The sequence below is a fragment of the Macrotis lagotis genome, chromosome 5 (assembly GCF_037893015.1).
Source record: "Macrotis lagotis isolate mMagLag1 chromosome 5, bilby.v1.9.chrom.fasta, whole genome shotgun sequence".
NCBI lineage: Eukaryota > Metazoa > Chordata > Mammalia > Peramelemorphia > Peramelidae > Macrotis > Macrotis lagotis.
In genome coordinates this window covers 121,682,814-121,698,253 of record NC_133662.1, presented here as the reverse complement: position 1 = coordinate 121,698,253, position 15,440 = coordinate 121,682,814, and the positions used below count along the sequence as shown (strand labels likewise).

Below are 15,440 nucleotides of genomic sequence, written 5' to 3'. Positions count from 1 at the left end.
TGTTATCTTACTATGTAATTTTGCTATCTCTTATACTTTATTTTTCTTCCTTAAGGATATGATTTCTCTCTCTCTCATCATATTCAACTTAGATCAATGTATACCATGGAAACAATGTAAACACTAACAGACTGCTTTCTGTGGGGGGGTGGGAGGGGGGAAGAAGCAAGATTAGGGGGGAAAATTGTAAAATTCAAAATAAATAAAATATTTCTTTTATAAACAAATTAAAAATTAAAAAAAATCTGAAAAGTCTTTTATCCCTTATTCATTATAAACATATTCTGGGAACTTTAGGAAATAACAACTAATGCAACATTTCTGAAATTTGGAGGAAAAAACAAAAACAACCTCCCCTCCAAAAAACAAACAAGCAAACAAAAACCTCAGGCCTGGACACTAACTATAGTTCTGCTACATGATTACTATTCCACCCTAGACCAGTCTTATTCCCTTTCTTAGTCTCTGCATCTTATCTTGAAAATGGAGATAATTCTTGTACTTTGCACCCCTCAGAGGGTGGCCATAAAGAGCAAATGAAGTAGCCTTTGGGAACTTTATATAGAAGAGACAGTGTAGTAGAGTGGATAGAAGACCAAACTTGATGTTAGGAAGATCTGAATTGAAAATCCTGACTGTTGGATACATAGGCTCATAGATCTAGAGATTATCAAGTCCAACTCCCTCATTTTGCAGATGAGGAAAATGAAGACAAGAGTAATTAAGTACTTTTTCTAAAGTCACACATATAGGTATGTGGCAGAAGCAGAATTCAAAATCAAGTCCTTTTATTCCATATTCAACACTCTTTCTACTGTACTATGCTACCTCTCCCATACTAGCAGGATGCTAGTTACCCTTTCATACACTCACACCATCCCCACATCTCTAAGACCCTAAATTACATAGCAATTGTTGATCTGTAATAAGGCAGGGGGAAGATCTTACACTGACTTCCTCCACCAATCACCATGTCTTACCTGCTACCCCTCCAAAGAGAAACACCTAATTCATATGTAACCTATTATATTTCTACTACACAAAAATCCAAATGGCAAAGGCTATTTCTTTAATAAAGAATAAAATGTGAGGATGTTTCTGCTAAAAGCTGACAGAGACATGTATTTGGCAACATTATATTTCCATAGTATAAAAGAACTTGCTTTTATAAACTGTGATCATTGAGGGAAACTATAAGTAAGATAATGATAGTAGTTTGGGGATCAAATAAAACTCACAGCTCTGCTAACTGAGATTTCTTGAATAGAAGCTTCTTGACATTTTTCAATTAGTGTGAATTATCTATTAATAATAATAACTGGCATTTACACAGTTATGTAAGTTTTACAAAGTGCTAATCTAAAATATATCATCTCATATGATCTTTGTAACTTCCCTGGTATTAAGTAATATTATTTTCATTTTAGAGAAGAAGACACTCAGGATGATGGTTAAGTGACTTAACCAAGCTCACATAATTAATAAATTCTTAAGGTAGTATTAGAATTCAGGTCTTTTTGATGTCCTGTTCCACTCTGACGATAAAATTTATCAAGCTAGTTTTAGTTATGAGTCATACCAAAGGCCGAATATAATTATTCAGCTATATCAAAATAAATTGTACTACAAGAATGATCCAATGGTGTGAATGTCTGTTGGTAGGCATTTTCTTTTGTCATATGATTGTCATTCTAGAACTGATAACACAAAGAGCAATAAAAAGCAGTATGGATAGAGAGTCAGTTTTTTTTAATTCCCTTCTGGCTTTGGTAAGATAACTTGTTTGTTTTCTTTTTTAAAACATTCAAAGGCATTATATTAAGTAAATTTCCTGAAGAATCATTTAAGGTTTTTCTCAAATTTTTTTTCCTGAATATAGTATTGTCCTTGTAATGACCTCAGATCCCTGCTTTCTTCTGATTTTTTCTGATAGCTCTCAAAAAGAATAAATCCTCAGGAACTTCCTTCCTGGTCTGCATTCTCCCCTTTTTCCTACTACTCCAGGGGAGTAGATTGCAACAAAATGTTCCTCAAATGTATTTAAGATTTCAAGTACTCTTCAGTGGAAATGTTCTCTCTGTGTAGAATTGGGTCAAGAGGTTCTTAGCCCATTCCAAACTTTTATTAATCAGCATGAGATTTCATTTTACAAAGAAATCGGGCAATTAAACAAAGGCTGAGACCAAGATTAATTGTGTAAGATTGTCCTCTGACTTTTGGTTTAAGGGGCATGGATGCTTAAAAATTCTATTGGAAATAGTAGGACTTTGGGAAATATCCCTTCTGCTTCTTTCTGAAATTGTAGAAGGGTTGAGGAATTGATTAAAAGTGATGATTTATGCCCAATGGCTAATAAAACATTCTGAAAGATTTCATTTGATTTAATGTACCTTAAACCTTTTTAAAACCTGAATAAATGTAAATAGGAGACTCACATTTTGATAAAATATATTGCTCTTTATATTTCATCAAAATGTGAGTCTCTTACTTTACTTTATTTAGGTTTTAAAAAGACTTAAGGTACACATACACACACACACACACACACACACATTCACACATATATATTTTGGGGGTGGGGAAATTCGGTTAAGTAAATTGCCAAAAGTCACATATTTTTAAGTATCAAATGTCTGTGGTCAAATCTGAAGTCAGGTCTTTCTGATTTCAGGGATGGTGCTATATACACCATACTACCATGCTACCTAGCTGTTCCTTGGTAGTATATATATGTATGAAAAGCAAAACACACACACACACACACACACACACACACACACACACACACACATTTTTTTAAGACTCAGAGTCAAAAGATCTAGGCTCAAATTGCAGCATCACTCCATTCAGCCACTAAGTAGTAATAGCAACAAATCACAACTTGTATTTGTGTACCACATCATGGTTGTAGCATGTTTTATTTGCATTATCAATTTTGATTCTCATGATAGTGCCCAGGAAGCAGGTCATAAAGCTGAGAAGAGGAAATATTGAGTTCAAAGAAACTGATAAAGTGGAATTATCACACAGTTAGTAAATAGAAAGGTCAGAAATCAATTTCAGTCAATAGGTCTCCAAGTCCAATCCTTTTTTCATTATGCTACCTTGCAAAAAAAAAAGAAAAAGGAAGAAACTGTAAAAGGAAGGGATGGCTTAGAGGAGTTGAGCCTAGGAAGCAGCCTTGCCAGGAGGCATTGTTTACCCATATTGTGACCTCCGAGAGTTCCCAACTTTCTTCTCCCATATTCCCTTCAATATTTTTTCACTTCTCTTTCTTACAATGCCTGAAAATTTTCCAATATGAGTTAATGAGGATGCATATTCTTTTCAAAGATGGTATACCTGTGTTGTGCAGTGGATAGAGCAGCAGGTCTGGACTTTAGACACTTACTAGGTATGTGGCCCTGGGCAAGTCACATCATCCTGTTTGCCTCAGTTTCCTCATCTGTGAAATGAGCTAGATAAGGAAATGGCACACTATTCTAGTATCTTTGCCAAGTAACCCAAAATGGATTCACAAAGACTCAGAAATGACTGAACAACAAGCAACACTCTTTCATGTTTTGTTTGTTTGTTGGGTTTTTTTAGGTTTTTGGAGAGCAAATGGGGTTAAGTGGCTTGCCCAAGGCCACACAGCTAGGTAATTATTAAGTGTCTGAGACCAAATTTGAACCCAGGTACTCCTGACTCCAGGGCTGGTGCTTTATCCACTTCGCCACCTAGCCGCCCCAAACAACACTCTTTTAAAAGTGCAAATACTTCTGGGAAGGTTATGGGACTATTATTCATGAATTTGAATCAGTTCAGTTTTAAAAAAAAGAGTGGCTAACCTAAAAAGCCTCCTGGAATAACACAAATAGCCTAGTGTAAGAAAACAAGATTTTCCTTTCTATTTTCCTCTTACTGGGTTGATGCAGCATCTCCAGGATGTATTCCCACTTCCTGAGTCTATTCTTGTCTCCTTAAATCAAGGAAGTGAATTGAACTTGCTTCAAGCTAAATATAGGGTCTTTACTTTAGGGACTAAAAAGTACCAGTTATACATTTTCATTGTTTTCCCCCAGACCCAACAAAGGAATAGATTTGTTTTACTTAACTATATTTATTTGTTCAAAAAGAGAAGGGTTTTGTCTAGAGAGGAAAGGGACAGGGAATTAGTGGGAGGGATGACAGTAATACAAAAATAAAAAAAAGAATTATTCAATCATAGCTGACGCTTTGTGACTCCTACTGGGGATTTCTTGGCAAAGATACTGCTCCAATTCCTTCTCGGTTCATTTTATAGAGAAGGAAACTGAAGGAAATGGGGTTAAATGACTTTACCAGGGTCACACAGCTAGTAAGTGTCTGAAGCTGTGTTGGGCTCTGGAATATAAATCTTCCTGATTTTAAGCCCAGAACTCTAGCTATTACACCAAATAGAATCAATGAAACATTAAAAAAAATACACAGACGAGAGCAGAAGGAAATTCAGAAGTGGACAGAAACAAGTAGGACACTGTTTGGCAAGACTGAATTAAATCTAATATCTACTTTTTTTAAAAAATCAAGTTATATGTGATAGAAATTCATTGTGTCATTCAACCTCTTTCTTCTGTGTATGGGATAAGAAAATGTTCATGTCTACCAGGTTCAAAACTATAAAAAAGAAAAATTCTTAAGAAGGCAATGTCTTTATATAGGGAGAGCATTCACACACTTATTATTTTTTTTTTTTAGGTTTTTGCAAGGCAAACGGAGTTAAGTGGCTTGCCCAAGGCCCAGCTAGGTAATTATTAAGTATCTGAGACCGGATTTGAACCCAGGTACTCCTGACTCCAGGGCTGGTGCTTTATCCACTACGCCACCTAGCCGCCCCCATTCACACACTTATGAATATAAACAGGTAACTCCCTAGTTAACTAGATGTGGTTTTTTTTTAAAAAGTCTTTTTGCTCAGATTGGTATTAATTAGCAGTATCTAATAAATTTATACCGAAATTCACTCTAATTTCCTAACTAATATATTAATGTACATAAATCTGTATTTAGACTATGACAACTGCAGTCTGGTACTAAGGGACCATGTAAAACTAAATAGACCCAGGAAGGTCAAGGTCACATCTGACATTTAAAGGCTCAATGCACATAAGCAACAGCATTTGATGGAGATAATTTTATTACAAATCATAAAATGACATGAAGTCTTAATGTACCAAATCACCATAAACTGGTTCATGACTCCATCTACATATCTATCTATGAAATGTTTCAGTTCAAGAAAGATTTAGACCTTAAAGCATGCAACTTAAATTATGAGAAAATGGGAGGCTGTTGGTTAACATGCCTCCAATAGAGTTAATGTGAAAAGTCCACGATCTTTTTGAACCTTTAGGGTTAAATAAAATCCTAAATGTCAAATGAAAGGAATGTGAAAATCAAAAAGGCTGGGGAAAAGATAGATAGTCTCTGTTTCAAACTATGTTTAAACAAGATAGGATAAACTGGGGATAATCTTAGAGGAAATGCACTACACAGTAATGGGGATTCTGAAAAGTACTTTGCAGGTGAGATTTTATTTGGGACCTAAAGGAAGTAAGAAAAAAGAGAGAGATGAGAAAAGAATACCAGGCACTGGAGACAGCCAGTTTAGACTGTCCCTTACTAACAATATGACCTTTGACAAATTATCCAATTTCTTTGGGTCTCAGTTTCTTCATTTAAAAAGTAAGAGAGTTAGATTAGAAAATCTCTAACATGTCCTTGTTGATGTTAAGTCATTTAATCATTTCTGACTTTCCATGACCCAATTTGGAGTTTTCTTGGTAAGATACTGGAAGGCAATTCAGAACTATTCAGAACTTAAATTATAACAAAAAAAATTTTAAAGAAATAAAATGTATATTTTGATAAACTTTTGATAGATAACAAGGAGAACAAGGCAAACAGGGTTTAGTGACTTGGTCAGTGTTACACAGCTAGTGTCTGAGGTAACATTTGAACTCAGAAAGATGAGTCTTGTTGAAGCCAGATCTGGTGTTCTATCCACTCAACCACTTATAGCTCTATATCTATGACTTTATGATCTTATTGCATGTCATATATTTGGTAGATCTTGAAATGTCAATCAATGACAGACAAAGCTATATGGAATTGTTTATACTCATTTGTAAAGAACTAGACTACAAATCTATTTACCAGTTGTCTCTAGGATCTAGCTCTTCTCCTTTCCAGGAGTCTTCCTCGGTTTATCTACTGGTGTCAATTCAGTAATCATTTATTAAATGATTTTTATTATATTCCAGATGCTAAGCTAGGTATTGAAATAAAAGGACAAAAAAAGCAAACAAACCAACCCTCAAGAAGCTTATTGGGACAAATCCATGGTTTTCATCACAACACACATACACATGTATGATGATGATGATGATGATGATGATGATGATGATGATTTTATTATTTGTTTGTCCTTCATTCTCTCTCTTTTTTTTTTTTTTTAGGTTTTTGCAAGGCAAATGGGGTTAAGTGGCTTGCCCAAGGCCACACGGCTAGGGAATTATTAAGTGTCTGAGACCGGATTTGAACCCAGGTACTCCTGACTCCAGGGCCAGTGCTTTATCCACTGCGCCACCTAGCCACCCCTTGTCCTTCATTCTCAGAGAAGAACATGACATCACAGGAGATGATGCCATGACAAGCACATGAATTAGATTTGAGTGAGAGAGTGTTGTATTTAGTCAGTCTCACTTTCTCCTCCAGAGTTATCTGGGTCCCAGTGCCCAGATAATGAATCAGGATGATTGGAGATGGCCCTGGTGATCATCATCATCATCACATATATGAATATACAAATATACATAGAAATATATATATATCCAGTTATCTTCAATAGAGCTTAGAATATACATAAAATACAGTATACAGTAACTGTATACAATAATAATGTTCAAAGAATGTGAAATGACCAAGTCATTCTGAGTTACATTCAAAACAATTATAAAGAACTTATGAAGGAAGATGCTATCCACTTCTAAAGAAAGAACTACAAAATAGAAGTATGCACAGTATGGTTTTATATACATTTATATATCTTTGTCTAATGATGCCCATCCTAGTGCAGGGTAGGGAGGAAGGGAGGAAATTCAGAACTTAAAAATCTAATAAAAAAAAGAAAAACATGTTTTGTTTTTTAGGCTTTTGCAAGGCAAACGGGGTTAAGTGGCTTGCCCAAGGCCACACAGCTAGGTAATTATTAAGTGTCTGAGACTGGATTTGAACCCAGGTACTCCTGACTTCAAGGCCGGTGCTCTATCCACTACGCCACCTAGCCACCCCAATAAAACATATTTTGATAGACTTTCTACTTCAACACCTTGTACACATTCTGGGATAACTAATAATTTTCCAAATATGTAAAACCAGTAAGAGAACAAAGCTTCATTCTCTCTCATTGAAGTAGCTGAGATTAGGAAAACTCCCCATGCCCTGAAGGTGGGGGTCACCTGAACCACCTTAATTTAAATGCCAGCATTGCCAATGCACCCTTTTATAAGCTGCATTTATCTTCCACAGGGAAATCATCAGAACTCATTATGAGCATACACATTTTCCCTCAAATGATAAACAGTAAACATCACATTCCTTCTGCTCACTCTGGCTAATTATGCCTTCAGGGTTAACTTCTATGGATGGAGATGGGGGAGAGGAAAGGCAGAGTGGTGACACTTACTCCTTGGAAAAGATGCCATTAGCCAAGATTCCTTCATATCTGCTGATTCCTTCTGACTGAAGCACATTGATCTGGCCCCCCAATTCATCTGCAATCACTCCTGCATGCACTGCTGCTTTGCATAATAAGGAGGTCTGAAATACAGAAGAAATAGTACTATGATTCATAGTAAAACTATTCCTCACAAGCTCGTTTTACTTTTTAATAAACAGCAGTTTTTCACAATACAGACAGAGCCTGTAGCCAGCCAGACAAAATAAAGAAGCAGGTGAAGCTTACAGAGATACCCTGAATCCCTTAAAGGTCCTGTAGTACAATAGAAAGAACAAGTAATCTGAGAGTTCATGAAACCTAACTTTACCACTAAGATAGTATATAGAAAGCCTCTTAACCTCTTGGGGTACTAGATTGCTTATCTATAAATGGAAGCAGCTGGATTAGCCTATCACTAAAGCCCCTCTGATGTTCTATAATGTTCTATGAGGTGATGTATCAATGCAGCACAATGTCTAACCATGATTCAATGAACTGTTGATATACATGCTACTCACACCTCCAGTGAGCTGATGGCATCTGAGTGCAGAATGAGATACATATTTTTTCAACACATCTAATGTAGAAATTTGGTTTTGTTTGACCATGCATATGTTACAAGGGTTGTATTTTTTTTCTTCAGTTTGAGGGGATGGAAAGGAAAATGATTTTTTAATTAAAAATATAAAATGTAATAACAACAGGAAAGAAGAAAAGCATAGGATGCTATAGCCCAAAGCTTAGTTTATCAGACTATCCCTTGAAATTAGCCTGACTGGTTTCAGAGACTCAATCTGGGACTGAGTTATACTGAATCCCAAACCAGGTTAAGTCCTCAGGATAACCTTTCTTTCATAGGCCTGGAAATATTGGTGAGACATATCGATCTCTGTAGGTGCTGGACTTTCACAAGCATTCAGTTGGTACCTGGGTATGGAACATGTTGAACTCTGCCATTGCACATGGTTACTCCATGTTCTGGACAAGTAACCAACTGTAACTTTCTAGAACTTGCTGAAACATCCCAGTTACTAAAGAGATTTAACATCTTCTATTTCATGAAAATCCATTAGTATAAGGGACTGTATCATAAGAATTTTGAGGGTAACTTGTAACTGGTAAGTTAATGTACTGAATCATTAACCCATTTCATAGTCCGTCCTTCCAGAAAACTTCTATTTTCCTCAAAAAAAAAACCTTTCCACCCAAAAATGAGCTTCTAGCTTTTTCCAGTTCTCACTGAAAAAGAACATTCCAACAAAAAAAATTACATCATTAAAATATGAGTTGTGATGATCTTTTTTGAAAGTTGTTTTATTGTTTGAGCAATTTCACTTTTAGTGAACTAGCAATACCATGAAACAAATAGATAGACCATGCTCTTGAAGTCTGTCTTGTCCCACCAATGAGTGGATTTCCTTAATTCTAATTTAATCACTTTACAGATCAAACATCCCAGGAGAACCAGAGAATGTCTTAGTCAATTTTAAGTGGAACCAATGACATTATCTACAATAAACAAGTCTCAAATATACCAATTACCTACAGAATACTGCCAAATGTCAGAGATTAGTCATAAGGCTTACAAGCATGTAAATAGAAAATAATTACCCATGAAGTATCCCTTTTAAAAGCAAAGCAAAACATAATATAACTAAGTGTAAGCCACTCAGGAAAAATAAGCTTATAGTAAAATGTTATAAGATTGATACTACTATGAGATCAACTAAATTAATGTATAAAATACTTAGTAACTACAAAATACTAGAGAAATGTGGGAAAGTAGATAGGGTGTAGACTTGGAATTGGAAAGACCTAAGTTTGAATTCTAATTAGTTGTGTGATCTTGGAAAAGTCACAGGTCCTTTTAGGGACCTAGTTTCATTCCCTTCTGTTTTTTAATCTACAAACCTATGATGATATTATTATTAGAACTTGAACACTTCAAAAGGTTCCTAATTTCATTACAGATCTCCTCAGGCTATATTAAATCTTTATGTTGAACACTTAAGACCAGATTCTAAGAATATAAAATTGTAAACTGGGATGAGAAATATTTGTACATCCTTAAGGCTCTTTTTATGTGCATCATATTCCAAATGTTTTAAAGGAGGAATTCTCCAAAGTATTTTTTTTCTGGGAAGAACACATAATGAGGGTTACTAAGGGACTAGAATTAGGGTGAAAGGGTGGGAAAATAACTTATGAACAGAAAGGAAATGACTAGTTATTTGGACAGAATGGTACCGTCTATAAAAAATTTTCATGGCTGAGTATATTCTGTACTCTTTGTATTTTGTGTGTGTGTGTGTGTGTGTGCACACACAACTAGGTGGTACAAGGGAAAGAGAACCTGGTCATCCAGGCTTAGACATTTACTGTGTGTTGACCTTGAGCAATGCTGTTGTCTCAGTTTCTTCATCTACAAAATGAACTGAGAAATGGCAACTTACTCTATTCTCTTTGCTAAGAAAATTCCAAATAAGGTCACAAAGAGTTGGATACAACTGAAATAAATGAATGACAAATATTTAAACACACATAAATATATGTATGTATGCTATGTGTTTATATGTTTATGTGTATGTATATGCAAAATATAAAATCTAGAACATAATTAAATCAAGTGGTAGGCTGAACAATCTATATAAGCTGTCACCTAAAATAGAAAATTAGTTACTAGCTTGCTCTTTTGTGTTAGAAAGGTTTCCCTACCAACATGTGTGTTTTTTTAAGTTTTACAAATAGTAAAGAAAGTGAGAAACCTAAAGGGTCTTATTTATACTTATTATATCATCTTAATTGTAAAAAAATTTACTAATTTTAGGTTTGACTCTCCCTTGTGTTGAATTTACGCAAACAATGTCAACCATTCATTTTTCTTTTCTAAGTCCCTTCTCATATTGCCTTGATTACTTACATCTCTGTATCCGTCTACCACATTCCCAGAGATATCACCTACTATATCTCTGCAGCCAGCTGGACAGAATTTGCTGTAGCAAAAGGAAATAGAGCTGGTTAAGGTAAGAGGATGCAAATGTATCTTACATTATGCAATCTTGATCTAGGAAACCCTGAATTTACACAAAAGAAAAATTAGTTTGTGAATCTTTGAAAAAGTAGTCTCTTTTATATAAGTATTCATCATTTGAGTTCCTTTACAAACCGGGAGCTCAAGTAATGTATTTAAAAATGGATATGGTGGAATTGCAGTGCAGTTAATGGTTGTCAAAGAATCAGGAGACTGGATTTTAGTTTCACTGTTAACAAGAGGGTGTTTGACTTTAAGTCTATCACTTTGTAGGGTCTCTATGTGCCTTCCATCTATAAAATGAAGAGATTCAACCTTTAAAATTCTATTATTTTGTGATATAAAATGAGAAGCTGCTATAAGCATTATGAAACAGAAACCCTTGAAAAATTAAATATTGGAAGAAAAATTCTGAGAGCTTTAGGAAGTTGATTTCACTTTTGCTAGTTTTTAAAGCCATAATTGCTTGGTATACAAGGTGTTTCCAAAGTGTTGGTGTAGTTTTAAGCTTTAGCAATTTAAATGCATTTTAATGCAAATGCAATTTGTGGTTGAACATAAACCACTAGGATTTGGAGACAGATAAACTAGGCATTTTAAAGCAATAGGCAATAGTCCAAAGAGATAACCAAAATAGTATTTCTTCTTGTATTTCCTTAAGGCTTTCTCTATGCTGTGTCTACAATGATATTGGCCAAATAAACAAACTCCACAGTACTTCAACATTAATCCAATATTATCACAGTATCAACTCGAGAATTAAAGATACAAGAAACAAACAACCTATATGAACTGAGATTTACATTAATTAATAGTACACATCTTCTGGCCACTTTGTATTCTTACGTGAACCAATAGACACATCCATGTTTGGGAAAGCTCCTCTCTAGGAAAGAATTGGGTTCATATCAACAATTCTAACTCACCTAGCTACCTTGACCTTCATAATTTGCAATTTCATTAGGCACATTACACTTATTTCTATAGCTTGGATCAATAACCATAACAGTATAATAGTCCAACTGTAACATTTTTCAAATGGACCTGTTCTTCTTTTAAGAGTAAGTAAAATTGGGGCGGCTAGGTGGCACAGTGGTTAAAGCACCGGCCCTGGAGTCAGGAGTACCTGGGTTCAAATCTGGTCTCAGACACTTAATGATTACCTAGCTGTGTGGCCTTGGGCAAGCCACTTAACCCCATTTGCCTTGCAAAAAAAAAAGAGTAAGTAAAATGAATACCTACTGTTCAGAGTATTCATTACCATTAGGCTGCTAAAACAGATTGGACCAGGTCACAAAGAGATTTACAAACCTTGTACTAATAACAATGTGTATATGCCTACACAGACTTTACTGCAGACTAGGGAATCATAAAAAAAAATCAAAAGAATAAAGAAGCATTATAAAGATTACCTCAAATCTTTTCCAGGATAATTCTTTTTTTGTTGTTTATTTTTGCAGGGCAATGGGGTTAAGTGACTTCCCCAAGTTCACACAGCTAAGGTAATCATTAAGTGTCTGAGACCACACTTAAACTCAGATCCTCCTGACTTCAGGGCTGGTGCTCCATCCACTGCCACAGGTTAACTCTTAGAACAAAAGTTTACTTCTTTTATTCAGTTAGTGGGTGACTTTTGCTATTGTGATGCTGTTTTGGAAAGGTGATTACAACAGCACCTGGGATGGTTTCAAGAATAACCAAATATCCACTTAGACATGACTATGGCACATCTGAGGATACTTGAAAACACCTATAATTTACCTGTATTCAGTCTCTTCAAAATGGTTAGCACGATCCAAGCATGTTATTAAATCTGTCATAAGAAAAGAAAGACTCAATTAACTGCCTAAACTGTGATTAGGATTCACCCATCTTTAATATTTACAGTCTATAAAAAAAAAGAACAAAATTTCTTAACCTTGCATGCAAGATACTAATCTGATTTTTTTCATTAAAAAAAAAACAAAGGAACCCTTCCCCAAAGAAGTATCCATCTACTTTTTCATCCTCTCTCTTTTCAGCTTGGATTTCCTGAGAATATACAGGATCTAAGTTCAATACAAAAACTGACATGTACTCCATGTCTACAATGGTCACATTGTCTTCACAGTAGGAAAACAATTTAAGAAACCAGCTATGGCTCATGAAGAAGGTTGCCATAAATATTATATATTAATGCTCCAGATTCAATGTGACAGTATGTGATAGACATGAACATTCTATTCTGTACAGGACAGCAAAAGGATGTTAAATATAAGGAACAAGAAAGAGCTAAAAGATGGAAGTTTCTATGCTTTCCATTTCTGTGCCTCAATTTCCTTATCTATAAAATAAGGGAATAGATAGATCAGAAGTTCTGAACTAGGGGTCCATGAACTTTAAAAATATATGTATTTATATATATATAGATATAGATACTGTAATTATGTTTCACAATTAGATTCCTCTATTGTTTCTATATATCTTATTTTACACAGGGGGTTCATAAGTTTCACTAGACTGTCATAGAGATTCATGATACAAAAAAAAAAGGTTAAGAACCCCTAGATTAGATGATCTTATCAGTCTAAATCAAACACCTTTTCTATGTATTTGTGTACATTGTTAGTGTTGACAGGGAATTGGGCAGTGCTGCCAAGGCATGCTGGAACTCATGATTCTGACCCCAGAGGTATAAAAAGGCTCAGGTTTTTATTCACAGACCTGCAAAGTTCTTCACAGGCCTGAAAAGAAGAAGCAGTTCACAGACTAAACTTCATCTGGAGAGATAGTTACTTGGGGACAGACTGAATAGTTTCATTGAAAGAAAGAAAGAGACGCTTAGATTAACATAGGCCTAGGAAGGAATTTAGTTACAAGCTCAAAAACAACATAGGCCTAGGAAAGAATTTGGAGAAAAGAAGGGAGAAGAAAATGACAGGGAACCCGGGAGAGGAGAAAAACTTAGATCAACCCAAATCTAGCCACATGAAGCTAGAACCATATTGCTCCAGTGGCACATAGTTCTACTTTAGAGAGAAATGGGGGAAGAGATGCCTAGAATCCAGAAGAAAGGAAAAAGAGCTCCACCCTGGAAGACTTTGCTTAAATGCATTTCCAGGGTGGGTGGGAGTTTGGGGAGTGGTCTAACACCTGGCTCCAGGTATTCTCCAATGGGCATGGGAGGGGCGTCCCCAAGGAATGGCTAAGACAGCCCTCATCACTCATGAGTGGCATTCTACACACTAGTCTTTTCTGTCCCAAAGGGTGTGACCTTCAAGTTCAGCATGTCAACAGATTACATCATTTCCCAGGGTCCTGCTTCACTAGCATGCAACAAATGAAGGGCCTCAGCATTTAACAGAGCCTAATCAGTGGCAACACTTCCTAAACATATGTAGAAACAATTATGATCAATTTTCAGGAAACTCAATTTTGCAGTTTTCTTCCTCTATCAACTTTCCAAATGTTTCTTACCTAGGTACTTTGAAATCATTCAATTACTCTTCTTTCTTTTCTGATGTGAGCACAATTAAAAAGGAGATGATCCTTTTTTTTTCTTATTCACTAATTAAATACCTTGGATTAAGCTCCCAATTACTGTTATGTGTGATCAGATGAATATTTAGATAGTTATGAGAGTACAGCTTTGCACAAATCATTTAGTCTTGCACCATACCTGGATGATCACTACTGGCATAGGAAAACAAAAATCCACGCCCAGAAATGTGGGATGCACTCTCAAAGCAAACAGTCACTTCATTTGTGTCCAGAAAGAATTTTGTGGGAAAAGTCATACTTCCACAATATGGTCCTGAAAAAAAAAACAACAAATTTTTTTGAGATCTCAAAATTTTCATGAGTATAAATAATGAGAGGGCAGTTAGATGATATAGTTGATAAAGTGCCTGGCCTGAAGTTGGAAGACTCACCTTTGTGAGTTCAAATCTGGTTTCAGAAACTTACTAGATGTGTGACCCTGGGCAAGTCACTTAACCCTGTTTGCCTCGGTTTCCTCATCTATAAAATGAATTGGAAAAGTAAATGGCAAACCACTCCAGTATCTTTGCCAAGAAAACCCCAAATGGGACCATGAAGAATTGGACGTGATGTAAAAATAACTGAATGACAACAATAAATAATGAGTAGGAGGTGATTTTTTCTTAAAGGTCAAATATATCTGAGAACACCCTTATTGAAAATTCCAGTCTTCATCAAATGAAATCCTGTTTAATAAGGAGAACTGGATGATTGCTGCCTATTTATACATTCAAACAAATATCCATTGAGCATTTGTGTTGGGAAAGGCAAGGATGCCCCAATGATCTAAGAAAAAAATGACTTCTGGAATATATAAATGGACTTACAACTAGAAGGGTCTTTAGTCTGGTCCAATTCTTCATTTTACAAATGAGCAAACTACTATTGTATATAATTGGAAACCAAATAAAATATTAATAAAAATAAAATAAACCAAAAGAAAAAAGAAAAGCATATTGAGATAAATAATTTGAGAAGATATAGACCAATGAGGCAACAGGATTGTTTTTGTAAGATGCAATTTAAAGAATGAGAGAAACTAGAAAGCAAATACAAGACGCCATTATGAACAGAAGCTATTATGAACTCATTAGAACAGGTGATCTGACACAATTCTTCAACATTTTCCAAGGATCTCCTGGGTTTCCT

The 15,440-nt window shown here is 35.3% G+C and overlaps 1 protein-coding gene across 1 annotated transcript in view; it reads right to left on the bottom strand.

The window, feature by feature from the left end:
* DCBLD1 (discoidin, CUB and LCCL domain containing 1) overlaps positions 1-15,440 on the bottom strand; it is a 106,649-nt gene that overhangs the window by 30,363 nt on the left and 60,846 nt on the right. Inside the window, exons 3-6 of the mRNA XM_074187444.1 lie at positions 14,431-14,565; positions 12,534-12,585; positions 10,662-10,734; positions 7,709-7,842 (exon numbers count right to left, since the gene is read on the bottom strand). Of these exons, the coding sequence (XP_074043545.1) occupies positions 7,709-7,842; positions 10,662-10,734; positions 12,534-12,585; positions 14,431-14,565 (394 nt within the window). The remainder of the gene's footprint in view (positions 1-7,708; positions 7,843-10,661; positions 10,735-12,533; positions 12,586-14,430; positions 14,566-15,440) is intronic.